Source organism: Neoarius graeffei, chromosome 20 (assembly GCF_027579695.1).
Source record: "Neoarius graeffei isolate fNeoGra1 chromosome 20, fNeoGra1.pri, whole genome shotgun sequence".
NCBI lineage: Eukaryota > Metazoa > Chordata > Actinopteri > Siluriformes > Ariidae > Neoarius > Neoarius graeffei.
In genome coordinates, this window is record NC_083588.1 from 42,910,046 (window position 1) to 42,927,055 (window position 17,010).

A 17,010-nucleotide genomic window follows, 5' to 3' on the forward strand; every position below is an offset into this window, starting at 1 on the left:
CCCTAGCTATAAAGCAACTACTCTACATACATGCTTTAAAACTACATTATAGAAGAAATACATAAACATTTGATTTCATTCTTGAAATATTACCAAATTTTAATTTCTAGAAATGGAAACATCTTAAAGGGGAACTCAAGTCATTTTTAAACTTGCTTTATTTCTTAATTAACGTGTTATTCAAGGCGGCACGGTGTTGTAGTGGTTAGCGCTGTCGCCTCACAGCAAGAAGGTCCGGGTTCGAGCCCCGTGGCCGGCGAGGGCCTTTCTGTGTGGAGTTTGCATGTTCTCCCCGTGTCCGCGTGGGTTTCCTCCGGGTGCTCCGGTTTCCCCCACAGTCCAAAGACATGCAGGTTAGGTTAACTGGTGACTCTAAATTGACCGTAGGTGTGAATGTGAGTGTGAATGGTTGTCTGTGTCTATCGCTACGTTCACACTGCAAGGCTTAATGCTCAATTCCGATTTTTTTGTGAAATCCGATTTTTTTGTGAGGTCGTTCACATTAACAAATATATGCGACTTGTATGTGATCCTCAGTATGAACGAAAAGCGACCTAAAAGTGTTCCGCATGCGCATTGCAGGATACGACGACGTCACACGCAGTGAGCATGGCCAGTGTTTACGGAAGTAAAACCGCCCGGTTGCGGTATGACCCATCCAATCTAGCTTGAATAGCTGCATCCCCCCAAATGGAAATCAGCTCCCTAACCTCTGCGTCCTTCCATTGAGAAGATTCAGAACCTTCACAGCCCGAAGCCTCCCTCGCATTGATGTCATGCACAGGGGCGCAGATACGTTTTTTGAACTGGGGGGGACAAAGCTGCCAGCAAACCAACCCCAACCCCGATATGCCTGTCAAACTTGTTGTGGGTTACCATAGCAACCAAGCTCAAGCTCGCAACCTGTGCAGTCTGCGCAGCTCAACCAACCGAATATCAGTCTTTGTTTTGTTTTATGTGAGTTGTTGCAACTATGTATACACTGCCGTGCACCTCAATAAACCGAATGGTAATTAGTCTTTTGATTTTTCCGTGAGGTTTGCCTTATGCAAAGAAAGACAGCATAGACGTTTTTTCCTCCCTATAAGTGGGGGGGACCGAGCGAGGTGAATTTAAATCTGGGTGGGACGAGTCCCACCCGTCCCCCCTCTATCTGCGCCCGTGATTATGCGCCATAGTTGTTGTAACTTTTTTGAGAGACCCGCCGCCTACTTCAGCGCAGAATAGTGACGTTTGTGGCTTGTTGATGACGTGTAAGTCGGATGAATGCGACCTGGCGGTTCAGACTGAAGTCGCATATGAAAAGAGCGGATAGGAATCGGAATTAGGACCACATATCCAAACGGCCTGGGTCGGATTTGAAAAAATTGGATCTGTGTCGTTCATATTGTCAATAAAAGATCGGATACAGGTCACATATGGGCGAAAAGATCGGATTTGAGTCACTTCAGCCTGCAGTGTGAATGTAGCCTATGTGTCAGCCCTGTGATGACCTGCCGACTTGTCCAGGGTGTACCCCGCCTTTCGCTCGTAGTCAGCTGGGATCGGCTCCGGCTTGCCTGCGACCCTGTAGAACAGGATAAAGCGGCTAGAGATAATGAGATGAGATGTGTTATTCAATTACGTTTTCGGTTTTATTAACCTTATATCGTGACTCATATTGGCATATTATATTACACTTATCGGCCTTTAGCCGTGTTGAATGTAGTTCGTATGGTCCACGGCAGGCGTCGCTTATCCGCGCGATCTTCACGAGACTTGTGCGAGACTTCAAACGTGAAGTGTCAGCACCGCCATTTTGAAAACTGTTTACACAGTGGCCTCATCTCGATATCATTCCAATTTAGATTAATTTCGAGATTTGCCAGCTTCATCAGTGATGGAGATTATTCCATACGACTTCGAACCAACGTGGTGTCGAGAAGAGTTGGAAAGACGACAGGATAAGGACTAGTCCGTCGCGCTGGTGTTTACATCATTACTGCCACACAATTAAAACGTGCCAGATCAGGCGGCTGGTGGGTTTTCAAAATAATAAAGACATGCATGTATTTATCACAAAAATACATATTATACCGAGCGCATTTCCCACATAATCCTCAGTAAGGTTTCGGACAGCATTACAAAATGGCGTCCCCACCATATAGTGAGTAGGGAGCGATTTCGGACACAGGGAAAACTTCCAGCTTGATTACATCAGCATTCGAAGGAGGGTGCGTGCGTCTTTTGACAACGTTGCAGAGATGCCTACCCCAAATTTTGAATTTCAGTATTCTTGAAAACATTTTTCAGTATTTTGGAATGACTTTCAGTAACATTAATTTATGCGCATTTCCATTATAAAGAGGTGTATACACCAATATGTTTAACATTTAAATTATTAAAAAGAACTGTTTTGTGTGAATTGAATAAACAAAACGCGAGCAGCCATCTCAACTGAATTTCCACTCAACAAATTTCTAGAGCGTACAATATATCACATTTTTATAAATACAATAGTGTTCCCTGTTTGCAGACATTACGGCTGACTACCAATCATTGGTATTTAATGTAACTCCTCAAAAGTATTATATTATATTGCCTGGAAAAATGTTCTACCTGTTAACGGATTCTAATAAAATTTTCAAAAAAAAATTCTTATTTCATGCCAAAGAGAGTCCGACATTGTTATTTTAATGTCCCAATATATAAATACTTCAGCATAACGCTTCAGAAGAGACATTGAATAAAATGACATTTATAATTGTATTTAAAACAGTGGAATGATCAATTTTTTGCCACAATCCCAACAACACTAATCATAAAATTCTGTTTTTGATCATACTACATGTACATTTGCAACACTGAAAAGACTTTGAATTAAAGAAGTCCAGCCAGTGTTTGATATTTCAGTGAATAAAAATCAGACATGTAAAAAGAAACTGAATAAGTTTAACTCACATTTCATGGCACTAATTGGCAAGTTCAACTCCAAGCACAGGTCAACCATCACCGCTTCAGCGCGGGTCACGTTCCGTGTCTTTTCATCCACAGATTTCGTAAAAAACTGCTGGATACCCCCAGATTTACTTTCCGCCTGACTCGCCATTTCAGCATACTCCATATGGTTTTTTTGTAGTTGACATGCCGCGTGCAGTCATCGCGACCACCATGAGTGATGTTAATGTCAGTTCTACACAGTTTGCAGTGCGCGTATCCATTGCCCTTTTGACTGGGTGTAATGCACGGCCATTCTACCGTATCGAAAATAGCGCGAACAAATGTGCGGAATCTGCGCATGTCACACACAACATGTGTGGTTGTCGTAAAAATAAATAGCCGTGAATCGCGCATGGATTGAAAAAGTCGCTTGGACATTTAAAAACAACTCACTGGAATTTTTAAGACTTTATAATAATTCCGTACAGAATAACACTGTTTGCTGTAACATCGTATTTACGTAACTTTTCCGTACAAAATACGCCCAATCCGTACTAGTAGGCATCTCTGACGTTGGCAGATGTCGGTCGCTTTGATTTCCGCTGTACGTTTTACTTCCGTCCTACGATGTCTCGCACAGGTCTCAGCGAATCTCATTTACGGCCGTCGCTTTGACATATGGACTGATGTATTACAGAGCATCATTCAAAACACTGAGAACTTGCTATAGCAGCGACAAAATAGCTGTCAGAAATGCATTCCTACATTTTATAAAATGAGATAGGTAGAATTTTGATGATAATAAAAAAAAAAAATTGCCTTCAGTTCCCCTTTAATTATTGTAACGGATAGTAATGCAAAGAATAATTACTGCTATCTAAATAAAAGTCAACTCTCTACTTCTACCTGAACAAGGGGCCAGCCATACCTTTTACACAATGTGTACTCCTCGCTGCTAGTGACCCCTCGAGGAGGAGGCCGAAACTGCCAACCTTCTTGAACATCTTTTCCCAGATCCAGGCAAACACCGGCAGGGACAGAAAAAGAGGAAGAGAAAGGGAAAGCTGTTGAAACCTATCAGCACATCTGCCCAAGCAGCTACCCAGGATATGAGACTGGAGCTAAATAGGAGGCCTTGACTTGGGTATGAAAATGATGTGCTCAGTTGTAAGAAACTCACCCTCCTCTGGCTCTCCTGGCTGCTCGGTCACAATTTTACTGCTTACAGCCTGCCAAACGGACAAACAACATTACTCCAATACACGTATTACAAGGAAAATACAAGTATTTTGATGAAGTTACTGGTTATAGGTATGATTAGGGCTGCGTACCGGTACTGTACCGTGAAAATCGATTCGGTACAGGTCCAAAATACCGGATCATGAAGTACCGGTACTGTACCGAAATAAATTTACACCAAGTATCTGCTTATTTTGTGACTGAAGATGTGTAAATCCTAACACAAAGACGAAAATTTAGCACTGGAAAAGACGTAAAATGCGGCGCTGAAACTTGAAATCAGAGCCATCTTTGATTTGAGATCCTCTCGCCACAGTCTCACGAGACATTGCGAGAGCTTGGCTGATCCAGCGTTCTGATTGGTCAAAAAGACTCAAAAGCAGGTCAGCCATTTTTCCTTTGCTGGCATTGGCAGTCTTTGCTGCTTTGTGCAATTTTGCCGCGCAAGTTAAAGGCCGCGGACTGCGCGTAGTCTGTAGTACTCTAGTGTAGTCACTTCTCGCTGTGAGACAACTTATGACTTTTTGTCCCAAGTTAACTATAGTGTGAGACTGAGAGGGCGACTGAGAAGTGAGGTAGGAAACCTAGTTATGTTCGGTTTTCTTTGAATAAAGATAGTGACAAGTTGTCAACAGTTTATTAATATGTTTCTGTCATTATTAAAGAAGTTCAGAAGAATTTGTCAAATTGTTCAGGTACAGGTCCGGACCTGTACCTAAACCTCTGTACCGGTACCTGTACCTGATGTTACGTTTAGGTACACAGCCCTAGGTACGATGAAAAGTCTCTGCACAACTAAAACAAAAAGCTTGCAAGGTACACAGTCTGAAACACGTTTAATCACGCTTTAAAGGAACAGTCCACCGTACTTCCATAATGAAATATGTTCTGCTCTGAATTGAGACGAGCTGCTCCGTACCTCTCCGAGCTTTGCGCGACCTCCCAGTCAGTCAGACGCGCGGTCACTCCTGTTAGCAATGTAGCTAGGCTCAGCATGGCCAATGGTATTTTTTGGGGCTGTAGTTAGATGCGACCAAACTCTTCCACGTTTTTCCTGTTTACATAGGTTTATATGACCAGTGACATGAAACAAGTTCAGTTACACAAATTGAAACGTAGCGATTTTCTATGCTATGGAAAGTCCGCACTATAATGACAGGCGTACTAACACCTTCTGCGCGCTTCGACAGCGCATTGATACCTTCACTCGGAGTTGTACCATTTTTTTTTTTTTTAGACAGGGCGGACGGACCAGGGCATTCGCCCGCCTGGCCGTGCCCGACGAGGAGCGCTCTCGGCCGGCTTGGGAGGCAGACGGCAGCCCCTCCTGGAAGTGTGGTTTTACCATGGGCCTCATGCGGAAAAATGACAAAGTCCCAATTTTACCATGGGGCTCGAGTTGTACCATTTTTTTTTTTTTTTTTTTTTTTTTTTAGACAGGGCGGACGGACCAGGGCATTCGCCCGCCTGGCCGTGCTCGAAGAGGAGTGAAGGTATTAATGCGCTGTCGAAGCGCACAGAAGGTGTTAGTATGCCTGTCATTATAGTGCGGACTTTCCATAGCATAGAAAATCGCTACGTTTCAATTTGTGTAACTGAACTTGTTTCATGTCACTGGTCATATAAACCTATGTAAACAGGAAAAACGCGGAAGAGTTTGGTCGCATCTAACTACAGCCCCAAAAAATACCATTGGCCATGCTGAGCCTAGCTACATTGCTAACAGGAGTGACAGCGCGTCTGACTGACTGGGAGGTCGCGCAAAGCTCGGAGAGGTACGGAGCAGCTCGTCTCAATTCAGATAAGCGCATATTTCATTATGGAAGTACGGTGGACTGTTCCTTTAATGTGGCCAGCTCACAGACTCACCGTTAACACAGACAGCCAGACCAAAAAGAAAAGAAAACACCCCACAACAACTTTACCTCAATTTCAGACAGGAGTATCTTCAATCTCGTCATATCCTTAGCCATGATTCCATTCTTCAAGAAAGCAGAAATATTTGTGCAAGTTTTTTAAAAAAAGACAGACAATTTCATTAATTACCTGATCCAGCTCACTAAAAGGGACTAAAATATTGCAACAATGCAAGCTTTTGGAGTTTAGATAATTATCACTGTTCTATGCACTGATTAAAAGTCACATGACTTCAGAATCTCTCAGATAAAGAAAGGAAGGTGGATTGATTTACCAGCGGTTCTCCATACAGAGCTTTAGACAGAATGGTAAAGACTTCCTGTAGGCTTCCATCGAGCATCATTTTCTGCAGCCCAGCCCTGAAACTTCCCTCACCCTTACCCAGCTCCTCAGCCAGCACTACACACACAAGGAACACACATGCAGCCAAACTCACTCTTCTAAGCTCAGTCTCTGATTACAGAGTCCAGTCATGGAGGACATGCTTTCAAAAGAAAAATCTGAATTTTCACTCACCATGCTTACAGTCTTCATCAGCTTGATCATACTCCTTCTGTAGTGACAAGCAAGAAGCACATGTTACAGGTTGGGTGACATTTGAATGATTATACAGATGTCGAGTCAGGGGGAAAAGCTTAAAGGGCATATTCTGGACCAATTTTGTTTTTGTTTTTTTTTAATATGAAAGTATGTTCCTTTACACACTCATCCAGAAGGATAATTTTGCACAAGGCCGATAACAAAACGCGTCTGGAAAAATCCCAAGGGAGTCTGGAGACAATCATGACGTTACCTGCGGAAGCGCCAGCAGGCTGCGCGAGCTTTACACACTTTCAGTGCACAGCCTGTGTGGACCAAGCGCTCCCATTTCTCTCTCATTGTCCCGTCTTTTGGAAAACGATGAGTACTAATCCCATCAACTGGTGTTGCTACACCTTCCTACGATACATCTCATTTCATCATCTCTAGCCGCTTTATCCTGTTCTACAGGGTCGCAGGCAAGCTGAAGCCTATCCCAGCTGACTACGGGCGAAAGGCGGGGTACACCCTGGACAAGTCGCCAGGTCATCACAGGGCTGACACATAGACACAGACAACCATTCACACTCACATTCACACCTACGGTCAATTTAGAGTCACCAGTTAACCTAACCTGCATGTCTTTGGACTGTGGGGGAAACCGGAGCACCCAGAGGAAACCCACGCGGACACGGGGAGAACATGCAAACTCCGCACAGAAAGGCCCTCGCCGGCCACAGGGCTCGAACCCGGACCTTCTTGCTGTGAGGCGACAGCGCTAACCACTACACCACCGTGCCGCCCCTACGATACATCTGTTAACCATTTTAATAATTACGCAATTACGTTGAAGAAATTTGCAGAAAACCACCAGGTCGTTTTCTCATAAACAAACCAGCGCTGACGTAGGATTCAGAGGGAAGCGTCCCGCACGCGACGTCATGAAAATCAACGTTTGCCAGGAAATCCAAATGCCGAGTTTTTTCAGAGGCGGACCAATTCGCCTCAAACGGCTTGATTTCAACTGAATTTTTCTGGTATTGCGAAAGGTAAAAAAAAAAAAATTGCAGAGAATGCAGAATGTTACAGATATTTGACCAAAGTTTAATATAAAATAGGAGAATTACATTGATCTTGCTCCTGAATTTACCCGTGATGTGCACTCAGTGAAAGCCCTGAACAGTCCAGGAGTACTAGGCTAGCTTAGAGTCATGTTCAGGAAATCAGTGAGATACAGGGTGTTAATACTTGTACACAAAAAAGTTATCGTTTCAGATCTGTGCATAAAAATAAACAAACTGCATACAGACTGTGTATGTCAGGGGTGGGCAATTATTTTTTCCATGGGGCCACATGAGAAACAGAAAATTCTGTGGAGGGCCGGACCAAAAGGCTGAACTAAATTCTGCATAATATTAATTGTATTTCTTTATATAAAGCAGTAAATAACATTGTTTTTACAAGCTGCTAAGACTGGTAAGAGTATGGAAGAAACGAGGTTGCCTTACAAAAAATGTCATTTATTCAATCAAATTTCCCAAAACAATGGTTAACAAAATGTGAACGTTTGTACCATTTTTTTTCAGTCACATTCACCCCAAAACACAATAAAGACATCACAATATTGTCTTTCTACTCCAAATATCAAACAAGATACATCATATTATAATAATGATGCCCACATTTGTAGTCTAATCACCTCATTTGGTGTTTTTTATTTGTTCAGTGAGAGAAATCTAGTCTCTGTTGGTCTTTAGCGAGTGCATCAGAGTCAGGTTGAATGTCTGAGGTGGAGATGCGAAGCACAGCTGACAGATGATTATCAGTCCATTCGGTATAGGTGGGTGTAGGTATCAGATCTACAGATCGGCTCGGGCTCCGGCGCCTGCTGGTGACGTCACAATCAGTGCGTTTACATGCACATAGAGAGAATCGAATTTCTGCCGTTGCTCGACTGAAATCGAAGTTCAAAATGCCATGTATTCACCTTAATTCGGCTGAAATTGAACCGAACTTGATTTCTCAGAATCGAGCTACACGACCTAGTTTATGCGATTTCTGCCGAGCTACTTAGTGCATGTAAACCCTATTGAGCTACGTATTCGAGCTACTTACTTCAGCACTGCCCCTTCCGGAAGTGATGAGTGACGAGACCACAAGGGAAACACAACAGCCTCGGTCGGCATGACAACGGCATGAATCTTTTCTTTTTGTGGCATTGTTTGCACTGTTAAAATTTAGCTCACTTACTGTATCACCAAATACATCTGTACAGCTGTTGCATAGCTGTGAATTGTGTACATAAACAAGTCATTGTATTTGTGTGTGTGTCTATATATATATATATATATATATATATATATATATATATATATATATATATATATATATATATATACACAGTGGGGCAAAAAAGTATTTAGTCAGTCACCAATTGTGCAAGTTCTCCCACTTAAAAAGATGAGAGAGGCCTGTCATTTTCATCATAGGTATACCTCAACTATAAGAGACAAAATGAGAAAAAAAAATCCAGAAAATCACATTGTCTGATTTTTAAAGAATTTATTTGCAAATTATGGTGGAAAATAAGTATTTGGTCAATAACAAAAGTTCATCTCAATACTTTGTTATATATCCTTTGTTGGCAATGACAGAGGTCAAACGTTTTCTGTAAGTCTTCACAAGGTTTTCACACACTGTTGCTGGTATTTTGGCCCATTCCTCCATGCAGATCTCCTCTAGAGCAGTGATGTTTTGGGGCTGTCGCTGGGCAATATGGACTTTCAACTCCCTCCAAAGATTTTCTATGGGGTTGAGATCTGGAGACTGGCTAGGCCACTCCAGGACCTTGAAATGCTTCTTACGAAGCCACTCCTTTGTTGCCCGGGTGGTGTGTTTGGGATCATTGTCATGCTGAAAGACCCAGCCATGTTTCATCTTCAATGCCCTTGCTGATGGAAGGAGGTTTTCACTCAAAATCTCACGATACATGGCCCCATTCATTCTTTCCTTTACACGGATCAGTCGTCCTGGTCCCTTTGCAGAAAAACAGCCCCAAAGCATGATGTTTCCACCCCCATGCTTCACAGTAGGTATGGTGTTCTTTGGATGCAACTCAGCATTCTTTCTCCTCCAAACACGACAAGTTGAGTTTTTACCAAAAAGTTCTATTTTGGTTTCATCTGACCATATGACATTCTCCCAATCCTCTTCTGGATCATCCAAATGCTCTCTAGCAAACTTCAGATGGGCCTGGACATGTACTGGCTTAAGCAGGGGGACACGTCTGGCACTGCAGGATTTGAGTCCCTGGCGGCGTAGTGTGTTACTGATGGTAGCCTTTGTTACTTTGGTCCCAGATCTCTGCAGGTCATTCACTAGCCCCCCCCCCGTGTGGTTCTGGGATTTTTGCTCACCGTTCTTGTGATCATTTTGACCCCACGGGGTGAGATCTTGTGTGGAGCCCCAGATCGAGGGAGATTATCATTGGTCTTGTATGTCTTCCATTTTCTAATAATTGCTCCCACAGTTGATTTCTTCACACCAAGCTGCTTACCTATTGCAGATTCAGTCTTCCCAGCCTGGTGCAGGTCTACAATTTTGTTTCTGGTGTCCTTTGACAGCTCTTTGGTTTTGGCCATAGTGGAGTTTGGAGTGTGACTGTTTGAGGTTGTGGACAGGTGTCTTTTATACTGATAATGAGTTCAAACAGGTGCCATTAATACAGGTAACGAGTGGAGGACAGAGGAGCCTCTTAATGAAGAAGTTACAGGTCTGTGAGAGCCAGAAATCTTGCTTGTTTGTAGGTGACCAAATACTTATTTTACCGAGGAATTTACCAATTAATTCATTAAAAATCCTACAATGTGATTTCCTGGATTCTTTCCCCCCATTCTGTCTCTCATAGTTGAAGTGTACCTATGATGAAAATTACAGGCCTCTCTCATCTTTTTAAGTGGGAGAACTTGCACAATTGGTGGCTGACTAAATACTTTTTTGCCCCACTGTGTGTGTGTGTATATATATATATATATATATATATATATATATATATATATATATATCCAACATCTGAAGAATGTCAATAAAAACAAAACAATTGAACTTTTTGTGTGTTTATTAAGACATAAGTTAAATTGTAAGCAAAAAAAAAAATTTTTTGTGTAAGCAAAAAATGGACTTTAGAAAAATATTATTGTGCAAAATAAGTTGTCTTACAAAACAGTGGTCTGCGCCGGACAGTTTGTAGCCATACAGTCTGTTAGAGCAAGCCTAACAGCTTGAGCACGGAACTGCCAGTGTTGCCAGATTGGGGGTTTTAAGTGCATTTTAGTGGATTTTAACGTGTTTTGGGCTGGAATACGTCAGCAGTATCTGGCAACACTATAGCTCTTCTTCATGACGACAACCGGAAGTGTACCAACACGATGGGGCGTGTAGCGCCACGTGTGGCTCGGGTGCACAATGCACCTTGCACAATAGCCCGATTTCACTTGTGCATGTAGGATTGGATTTCTCTGGCACCCCTGCTGGGACCCTTTGCTCGATTACCAACAGCAGCTCGATTTGGACGTGCATGTAAACGTACTGACTATGTGATTGGCTGGACCGTTTGAAGGATGACGTACAAGTTTGTGGTTGGTCTGGACAAATTACGGAAGTAGTTATCGCGGGATTAGGTTTCGTGGGATTTCATGTCATGTTCATGTCGCGCGCATTGCGTTTTTGTTGAACACAACTTCAAAATAAAAGCGATGCACATTCAGTCCATGCTTGAGGTAAAATTAGAAAATACGTTTATTTTGTAATTTCTAATTAACCTTGCGCGGGCCGGTCAGAATGAACCAAAGGGCCGGATGCGGCCCGCGGGCCAGAAAATGCCCAGGTCTGGTGTATGTAGTGCTTTGGGGCACTCCTTAATGGATTTCTAAGTATGACAGAAGAGCACTATTGTGTGCGCTAATGTACGTCTGAGGTCTGTATTACATGTTGGAGTAAAACTACTTCATATTTTTAAACTGACAACTAAATAATTTAGCAGCCTAGCAAGTTGATTTTCCCAGAACGCTGATACTTTAAAAACAGGTTTTTCATGCCATCATCATCATCAAATCAACAAAATTGTTCACATTTCTATCAGAGGCTACTAAATCATATCATACGGTATCACAGCAGATCCAGTTGTACCGTACAGTCAAATATCCAAATGCTGCTTTATGAACAGAAATCATATACTGTGTGGAAGCCCACCTTTCCACCCCTACCAAGTACAACAGATAAGCATTATCATCATGATGGAAATAAACACCATAACCCTTTATTGCATTGAAATATTGGCACTGTATCCTATAATAAGAGTTTATAAAACTGGAACGCTGAACTTACAGCACAGTTCTACAGGAATCGACCCGTGCCAAGTTTCCTGAAAGCATCGGAGCACAAAGATTATCGTTAAATGGTCGAGGAGCAGCACAATAAACACTCGCTCTCCTGGTTAAAGGGGAACTGAAGTCATTTTGAAACTTGCTTTATTTCTTAATTAGCGTGTTATTCAATTACGTTTTCAGTTTTATTAACCTTATATTGTGACTCGTATCGGCATATCATATTACACTTTTCAGCCTTTTCGGTAGAGGTCTGCGCGGGACAGAATTTTCAGTCCCGCTCCCGCAAAGAGTTATGATTTTCAGTCCCGCTCCCACCTGCCATATTTTGTCCCGCTCCCGCCCGCAAATCCCGCATGATGCAGACGTTCGCGTTATTTCTGAGGAAAGTTCTTGTCATTGGCTTGGGGAATTAAACATGCTGAGCTTAGCTGAGCTCTCCACTGACCGATCCTTCACCCAGCGCACGTAGCGAGGGTGCGCGTTGCCAGGCGGCATGCGTAGCTGAGGCTTTACAGAGATGCCCAACACACCTACCAAAATCTACAGTGGATATTAAGAATATTGTACATTGCACATAGCTTATATGTCACTCCTCACATTTACATTCTAGGAAATACAAGTAGGCCTATAAGAAATTAATATAATTTAAAGACACAGCGTGATGGTGCCCCGCCCCCTACTTTGAGTGGATTTGAGCATAAATATCTACAGCTCACGTTCAGGGGTGCGTTTCAAGCAATGTACCTCTTTTTAAAGCAGCACTTACTTCTGAAGCACTGTGAGCTTCACTAGAGGAGCTCTGCTCTTCTGCCGTGATCGGAGATCTCAAACATGGAAGAGCGGAAAGGAATCGGAAACGTACGCGAGATAAGACCACATCCGCAAATTTAGGCATCTTAAAGGGGTACCAAATATAATATATACAGTTGCTGATGTGACAAAGTAACGTATTCTTAAGTATTCTATCAAATTTATATACTAGACAGGGTTTTTTTCTAGAAAAATTTAGTATGAGGGCGCTCACCATGGCGAGGGAGCGAAGGGGGGGGGAGGGATGGTGCCGGTTGTCCCCCCCCCACCGTGCAAAGCCTTTGAAAAATGCTCCAATGGGACATTCTGAGTATCTGAGAGGGAAATTGGAACAAATTGTCTGTCAACATTGAAAAAGAAAGAAGTAATCATCTTCTGCCCTGGACAGTCTTTGGCTTTCTTCCGCTTCGTGCCGCGGGATGACGTCTTTAAATGCCCAAGTGTCAACAAAAACAACTCGCGAGCTACTTCTGTCAAAAGCTTCCGCGCCGGTGGGTGAAAGGTCATTCAGTCTCGAGAAATCTCGCTCTACAAGTCAGCTGACCTTGTATGTAACCCATGTCAAATCTCGCGAGAGCAGCTGCAACAACTAAACAACATGGCGCCTCAGTCTGGAAAACGCCAATTCGGATTGTTTTTGCACCGTCTGGCGGTGTATCTACTATGATTGGAATATTTTTGGAGCAATTATAAAGTATTTGATGATCAGACACATTGTCACGTAGAGTTGCTGGGATGTTTTCACGGAGTCGGTAAGGGGGCGCACGCCGAGAGTAAGAGGGCGCAGCGCCCCTGTTCCCCCGTTTAGACAAAAGCCTGCTAGAAAACAACGAAATATCTTGGTCATTGTAAATATAATAGTCGGTACGCTAAACGGCACAAGAGTCGCCATTTTTAAAAGGCCGTGACGTCAGCCCTACCCACTGCACTAGGAGAGAAGCGTGTAATCATGGCATCGGGCGCATCAAGTGAAAGCGACAGCTCTGTCGAATCATACGAAGAGATCCCGCAAGACACACTGCAAGCAGGCTATGGCTTAGAAGGGTACCAGTTTGAACCAGTTTGTGTAGCCGATCACTTACAATTCATCCTACTTTCCGATTCACACGTGCTAGTCCCAACCTCAATAAGCCAACACAACTGGGCACATGCACACGTCATGAGTGTTACGCAGAGAAAATGAACGTGCATTCTGATTGGATAAAATTAATATCATGGCGGACTGTTCAAACTGCGGAAATAGTTTGCTCGAGCTACTTTCAAAACACTATAACTTTCCAACCTTAGAACAAAAAACTTTAAGTCTTGAATAAGGTTCGTTAATGTGTGTTTTATCGTTATATTTACTCTATATATTGCCCTCTGTTCCCCTTTAAAATGTTTTTATTAATGCCATATAAAATATCCAGCACAAATTATATATGATAGACATAAATTAATAATTTATAAATTTTATTTTAAACACGTTTTTAGTTAGTGGGACTGCAGCTTATCACCTCTCCCGCCCGCTCCCGCATTGTGCACTCCCCCTCCCGCCCACACCCGCAATGAGCTTTCAAAATTTGTCCCGCGCCGCACTGCTTTGCGTCGGGTCCCGCGGGACTCCCGCGGGAGTGCAGGGCTCTACTTTTCGTTTTTTAGCCATGCTGAATATAGTTCGTATGGTCCACGGCAGGCGTCGCTTACCCGTGCGATCTTCACGAGACTTGTGTGAGACTTCAAACGTGAAGTGTCAGTGCCGCCATTTTGAAGACTGTTTACACAGCGGCCGGATCGCTGGTATTTACGTCATTACTGTCGCACAATTAAAACGTGCCAGATTAGGCAGCTGGTGGGTTTTCAAAATGATAAATACGTGCATGTATTTTTGTAATAAATACATACTATACTGAGCGCATTTCCCACATAATCCTCACTAAGGTTTCGGACAGCACTACAAAATGGCGTCCGCACTATATAGTGAGTAGGGAGCGAGTTCGGACACAGGGAAAACTTCCGGCTTGATTGCGTTAGCATTCGAAAGAGGGCGCGCGCGTCTTTTGACAATGTTAGCAGATGTTGGTCACTTTGATTTCCGCTGTACGTTTTACTTCCGTCCTACGATGTCTCACACAGGTCTCAACGAATCTTGTTTACGGCCATTGTTTTGACATACGCACTGATATATTACAGAGCATATTTCAAACATTCATAACTTGCTGTAGCAGCGACAAAATAGCTGTCAGAAATGCATTCCTACATTTAATAAAATGAGAAATTGAATTTTGATAATAAAATTTGCCTTCAATTCCCCTTTAAGATGCTCTTAGTATTAAGAGGCTTTTGGGAAACCCACCACTGAAAAGTTTCTATCAGAGGTGACAGTGCATCTACATTGCCATCAGCCACATAAGTGTTGTAATGTCAAGTGTGCAGCATGTGTGATCCAACTGCAATCACCAAATTCTAGGCATGTAATCAGGCTTTCGTCTAAACCGGGGAACAGGGGCGCTGCGCCCTCTTACTCTTGGTGTGCGCCCCCTTACCGAAATGCCGACTGAACCCCAAGTCACACTTAGGCCATGCACTTATATGCTACTGCACAACATGCAGTCTTTCTCAAAACGATCTTTTCTCCGTGAAAACATCCCAGCAATACCACGTGACAATGTGTCTGATCATCAAACACGTTATAATTACTCTAAAAATATTCCAATCATAGTAGATACACCGCCAGACGGTGCAAAAACAATCTGAATTGGCGTTTTCCAGACTGAGGCGCCATGTTGTTTAGTTGTTTACTTGTCGCGGCTGCTCTCGCGAGATTTGACATGGGTTACATACAAGGTCAGCTGACTTGTAGAGCGAGATTTCTCGAGACTGAATGACCTTTCAGCCACCGGCGCGGGAGCTTTTGACAGAAGTAGTTCGCGAGTTGTTTTTGTTGACACTTGGACATTTAAAGATGTCATCCCGTGGCACGAAACGGAAGAAAGCCAAAGACTGTCCGGGGCAGAAGATTACTTCTTTCTTTTTAAATGTTGACAATTTGTTACAATTTCCCTCTCAGATAGCCTCAGAATGTCCCATTGTAGCCTCAATTTTTCAAAGGCTTCGTGCGGCGGGGGGGGACGACGGACATCCCCCCGCCATGGTGAGCGCCCTCATACTAAATTTTTCTAGAAAAAACCCTGTGTAATGATTCACGATCTGAATTTCCCCTTTATATTTTTGGGGAAAAAAAAAATTACCACCAAAAAAAGCAACATTTTCCTGTTCTTCATCAACTTAAATATTTCTTTGTTAAATTTAAATTGAAAAATAATTTTTAAAAAACCCAACTTGATTTTATTAATAGCCAACAGTAATTATTTGCCCACATTTGTAAAAGTTGGAATAAAATATAATAACCCCTTAACTAAAATATTCCATTTATTAAAAAATGAAAGTTAATAACAAATAGGCCCTTCATTAATAAACTTTTATGAACATTTGTACTACCTCCATTTTTCTTCTCTTTTCTTTCACTTTCAGCAGTCTGCAAAAAGAGAGCTCGGATTTTTCTCTTAAATCTATTTGTACAGTCAATCACACGGCAGCTCTTTCCCATTTTAGATCTTTTTTTGTGCATGTGGTGTTGCAGCATTAGAGCTGTGTTACTTTTGCCTCGGTTGAAGTCATGCGTATTCCTGCTATCATGCCCTCTGCTTTCCAATAACGTAATTACAGTTAGGAAAAACGAATAACGCGGCCTGATAATCATCACGATTCCTTTTTTTTTATTTCAATGATTTAAATAATTACATTTGCATCACGATTTATCATCACAAAATAAAACATTTAAAAAAAAAAAAACCCACACCCTTACTTGGGGTCCTCATTAGACGGCTGTTACACAAAGTCTGTTTCACAGTGTGTGATTTCAGCAGTGTTTTAAGATAATTACTTGTCATACTGTAGGAGATGATCAATTTGATAAGACTACGATAATGTGTGTTCATGTCAGATTACATGACAAAGATCCTCTAATGATATACCCGCACACACACAAAAAAAACAAAAAACAAAAAAAACCCCACACTTAAAGGTCATAGGCAACGGTCTGAGGTGAAACCTAGAATATCAACTTGATTGTCTAGAACGACGACCCAAAAAGTGAATTCAATCTTCCTGGTGTCTAATTTGCACCCTAAAATTGAATAAAATGGTTAAAATATACTGTTTTGCCCAATTTCCAAAG

General features: G+C 42.4%; 1 protein-coding gene across 1 annotated transcript in view; it reads right to left on the minus strand.

Moving 5' to 3' along the window:
• Positions 1-17,010, minus strand: part of helz (helicase with zinc finger) — a 161,857-nt gene that overhangs the window by 128,111 nt on the left and 16,736 nt on the right. The window contains exons 3-7 of the mRNA XM_060901748.1: positions 6,592-6,628; positions 6,350-6,474; positions 6,084-6,140; positions 4,100-4,148; positions 3,848-3,923 (exon numbers count right to left, since the gene is read on the minus strand). Of these exons, the coding sequence (XP_060757731.1) occupies positions 3,848-3,923; positions 4,100-4,148; positions 6,084-6,140; positions 6,350-6,474; positions 6,592-6,628 (344 nt within the window). The remainder of the gene's footprint in view (positions 1-3,847; positions 3,924-4,099; positions 4,149-6,083; positions 6,141-6,349; positions 6,475-6,591; positions 6,629-17,010) is intronic.